We start from the raw sequence: 4,158 nt of genomic DNA, 5'->3' as shown, positions 1-4,158 counted from the left end.
ACTGTATCTGTACTACTGTATCTGTACTGCAGTATCTGTACTGCAGTATCTGTACTGCAGTATCTGTACTACTGTATCTGTACTACTGTATCTGTACTGCAGTATCTGTACTACTGTATCTGTACTACTGTATCTGTACTACTGTATCTGTACTGCAGTATCTGTACTACTGTATCTGTACTACTGTATCTGTACTGCAGTATCTGTACTGCAGTATCTGTACTGCAGTATCTGTACTACTGTATCTGTACTACTGTATCTGTACTACTGTATCTGTACTACTGTATCTGTACTGCAGTATCTGTACTGCAGTATCTGTACTACTGTATCTGTACTACTGTATCTGTACTGCAATATACTGCTGTACTGCAGTATCTGTACTACTGTATTTGTACTGCAGTATCTGTACTACTGTATCTGTACTACTGTATCTGTACTACAGAATACAGCAGCAGACCTCATCCAGTGCCTAAGGAGCTAACGGTAAGGATTCAATTCTTTACTTTAAACTTTATTTATTTGTTCATTGAAAAGTATATTTGACAGTTTATTTTCTTCTTACCCGTTTTGTTTATTTAATATATTTTTTTTTACATTTATACAATTTAATTATATATGTTTTTTTACATTATACATTTTTAATTTATAAGTGCAGAATGCAGATTGTTCATTGTTCAATAAATGTTTTTGTTGAGAAAGTTTGTCTATGTTAAGTAATTATCATTTCTTTTACATTTTATCTTTCAAATAGAGGTTAAAAACCAAGCAAATATCGGCCAAAATAAATCGGCAGCATTAATCGGCCATCGGCCGACCCGGATTTCAAAAGATCGGTATCGGCATCGGCGTGAAAAAAACCATATCGGTCGACCTCTAATCTGTACTACTGTATCTGTATTGCAATATATTGCAGTACAGCAGTATCGGTACTATAGTATCTGTACTACAGAGTATTGCATCATGCGTGTACTACAGTGTACTACAGTGTACTGCAGTACTGCTGTGAGGTCTGAGGTTTCGGGTCTTACCTGATGTAGCCCACCTGCGGCCGGTGGCTGAGCTGCCAGCGATACGAGGTTTTGTCCTTCCAGCCGACGTTTCGTGGATCCTTCCAGAGCAGCTTCGCCTCCCCAGCTGTGTCTCCGGTGTGCCACAGAGCGTTCCTCAGGAACTCCCCGGGTCCGGTCCGAGACTTCACCGCCTGCGGGACGGAAGAGGAGGGTCGATTTATTTATTCACTGCATCAGCCGTTTCTAGAGTCTGTTTAGTACAAAGAGAACGTTTGGGTGAATCAAACGTGCAACAGAGAACTTCAAACACCAGGTAACCTTCAGCTGCAGAGCAGGACTCAATGAACCAATCAGCATTACTGATTAGAGCCACCTGATGGCAGCAGAGAGCTGAGACGCTTCTGTCTCACCAGCTGTAAACACTGACAAACAAGAAAAACAGGGCGTTGGCCCTGAACAGTAGAATAAATAAAGTAGAGTAGAACCTTGAGCTGCATGGCGGGCTGGGCGTTGGCCCTGAAGGGCAGCGACTGCCAGTACGTCTGCTCCGTCTGTTTCCACATCACCACGTAGAAACTCGAGGAGTCCTGGTACCCGAAGATGAAGCCGGCGTAGTCGTCGTCAGTAACCGTGTTGACGTGAAACGTTCCCTCGAAGTCGACGCCGTTAAACGCCGTGTAGCCTGCAGACGCGGGAGAGAGTCTACGGTCAGACCTGGAGCCCGGCTAGGTCCTGAATTAATAAAGACTTAAGTAAAAACACGTACCCACAGCGAGACCAGGATCACTGTTCATCGTCTGGACTATCTCCATGCCCTGGAGAGAACACATCATGGGGAGAGGAGAGGTCAGAACGTGAGGTTAGAATGACAGGTTAGAACGTGTCGTAAAAACGCGAGGTTTGAACGTGAGATTAGAGCGTGAGGTTAGAGAGTGTCGTAAAAACGCGAGGTTTGAACGTGAGGTCAGAACGTGAGGTTAGAGCGTGAGGTTAGAATGACAGGTTAGAACGTGAGGTCAGAACAAGAGGTTAGAATGACAGGTTAGAACGTGTCGTAAAAACGCAAGGTTTGAACGTGAGATTAGAGCGTGAGGTTAGAGCGTGAGGTTAGAATGACAGGTTAGAACGTGAGGTCAGAACGTGAGGTTAGAATGACAGGTTAGAACGTGTCGTAAAAACGCGAGGTTTGAACGTGAGATTAGAGCGTGAGGTTAGAGAGTGTCGTAAAAACGCGAGGTTTGAACGTGAGGTCAGAACGTGAGGTTAGAGCGTGAGGTTAGAATGACAGGTTAGAACGTGAGGTCAGAACGCGAGGTTAGAATGACAGGTTAGAACGTGTCGTAAAAACGCGAGGTTTGAACGTGAGATTAGAACGTGGTTCGTAAAAACGCGAGGTTTGAACGTGAGGTCAGAACGTGAGGTTAGAGCGTGAGGTTAGAATGACAGGTTAGAACGTGAGGTCAGAACGCGAGGTTAGAATGACAGGTTAGAACGTGTCGTAAAAACGCGAGGTTTGAACGTGAGATTAGAACGTGTCGTAAAAACGCGAGGTTTGAACGACAGGTTAGAACGTGAGGTCAGAGCGTGAGGTTAGAATGACAGGTTAGAACGTGAGGTCAGAGCGTGAGGTTAGAATGACAGGTTAGAACGTGTCGTAAAAACGCGAGGTTTGAACGTGAGATTAGAGCGTGAGGTTAGAGAGTGTCGTAAAAACGCGAGGTTTGAACGTGAGGTCAGAACAAGAGGTTAGAATGACAGGTTAGAACGTGAGGTCAGAACAAGAGGTTAGAATGACAGGTTAGAACGTGAGGTCAGAACGTGAGATTAGAGCGTGAGGTTAGAACGTGTCGTAAAAACGCGAGGTTTGAACGCGAGGTTTGAACGTGATGTCAGAACGTGAGGTTAGAGCGTGAGGTTAGAATGACAGGATAGAACGCGAGGTTTGAACGTGAGATTAGAACGTGTCGGAAAAACGCGAGGTTTGAACGACAGGTTAGAACGTGAGGTCAGAGCGTGAGGTTAGAATGACAGGTTAGAACGTGAGGTCAGAGCGTGAGGTTAGAATGACAGGTTAGAACGTGTTGTAAAAACGCGAGGTTTGAACGTGAGATTAGAGCGTGAGGTTAGAGAGTGTCGTAAAAACGCGAGGTTTGAACGTGAGGTCAGAACAAGAGGTTAGAATGACAGGTTAGAACGTGAGGTCAGAACAAGAGGTTAGAATGACAGGTTTGAACGTGAGATTAGAGCGTGAGGTTAGAACGTGTCGTAAAAACGCGAGGTTTGAACGCGAGGTTTGAACGTGAGGTCAGAACGTGAGGTTAGAGCGTGAGGTTAGAATGACAGGATAGAACGTGAGATTAGAGCGTGAGGTTAGAACGTGTCGTAAAAACGCGAGGTTTGAACGTGAGGTCAGAACGTGAGGTTAGAGCGTGAGGTTAGAATGACAGGTTAGAACGTGTCGTAAAAACGCGAGGTTTGAACGCGAGGTTTGAGCGTGAGGTTAGAACGTGTCGTAAAAACGCGAGGTTTGAACGTGAGGTCAGAACGTGAGGTTAGAGCGTGAGGTTAGAATGACAGGTTAGAACGTGTCGTAAAAACGCGAGGTTTGAACGCGAGGTTTGAACGTGAGGTCAGAACGTGAGGTTAGAACGTGTCGTAAAAATGCGAGGTTTAAACGTGAGATTTGACCATGAGATTAGACCGTGAGGTTAGAGCGTGAGGTTAGAATGACAGGTTAGAACGTGTCGTAAAAACACGAGGTTTGAACGTGAGATTAGAGCGTGAGGTTAGAACGTGTCGTAAAAACGCGAGGTTTGAACGTGAGGTCAGAACGTGAGGTCTGAGTGTGAGGTTAGAATGACAGGTTAGAACGTGAGGTCAGAACGTGAGGTCAGAGCGTGAGGTTAGAATGACAGGTTTGAACGTGAGATTAGAGCGTGAGGTTAGAACGTGTCGTAAAAACGCGAGGTTTGAACGTGAGATTAGAGCGTGAGGTTAGAACGTGTCATAAAAACGCGAGGTTTGAACGTGAGGTCAGAACGTGAGGTCAGAGCGTGAGGTTAGAATGACAGGTTAGAACGTGAGGTCAGAGCGTGAGGTTAGAATGACAGGTTAGAACGTGAGGTCAGAGCGTGAGGTTAGAATGACA

At 45.3% G+C, this 4,158-nt stretch overlaps 2 protein-coding genes and 1 long non-coding RNA gene across 4 annotated transcripts in view; 1 reads left to right on the top strand and 2 right to left on the bottom strand.

The window, feature by feature from the left end:
* Positions 1–4,158, bottom strand: part of cep128 (centrosomal protein 128) — a 49,250-nt gene that overhangs the window by 20,607 nt on the left and 24,485 nt on the right. The gene's annotated exons all lie outside the window — the stretch shown is intronic.
* LOC123977393 (cartilage oligomeric matrix protein-like) lies at positions 872–2,847 on the bottom strand. Its single transcript, XM_046060038.1, has 3 exons — positions 1,777–2,847; positions 1,496–1,692; positions 872–1,201 (listed from the first exon to the last, which is right to left on the bottom strand). Exons 1-3 carry the CDS (start codon positions 1,841–1,843, stop codon positions 1,025–1,027), a joined length of 441 nt encoding a protein of 146 aa, XP_045915994.1. The 5' UTR covers positions 1,844–2,847; the 3' UTR covers positions 872–1,024.
* On the top strand, positions 1,860–3,358 carry LOC123977395. The gene is made up of 3 exons (XR_006826657.1): positions 1,860–2,363; positions 2,405–2,768; positions 3,003–3,358. It is a non-coding gene; the product is annotated as an uncharacterized LOC123977395 (long non-coding RNA).

Source organism: Micropterus dolomieu, linkage group LG10 (assembly GCF_021292245.1).
Source record: "Micropterus dolomieu isolate WLL.071019.BEF.003 ecotype Adirondacks linkage group LG10, ASM2129224v1, whole genome shotgun sequence".
Classification (NCBI taxonomy): Eukaryota; Metazoa; Chordata; class Actinopteri; order Centrarchiformes; family Centrarchidae; genus Micropterus; species Micropterus dolomieu.
The sequence above is the reverse complement of the archived record's forward strand: the minus strand, read 5'-3'. Positions and strand labels throughout refer to the sequence as shown.

What these genes read in the sequence shown, in the direction of transcription:
- LOC123977393 (XM_046060038.1), bottom strand. Translation starts at nt 1,843, where the DNA reads ATGATGTGTTCTCTCCAGGGCATGGAGATAGTCCAGACGATGAACAGT. An exon ending in TGATCCTGGTCTCGCTGTGG is followed by an intron (nt 1,693 to 1,776) that starts GTACGTGTTTTT and finishes CCGCGTCTGCAG; the next exon opens with GCTACACGGCGTTTAACGGC. An exon ending in AGCCCGCCATGCAGCTCAAG is followed by an intron (nt 1,202 to 1,495) that starts GTTCTACTCTAC and finishes TCCGTCCCGCAG; the next exon opens with GCGGTGAAGTCTCGGACCGG.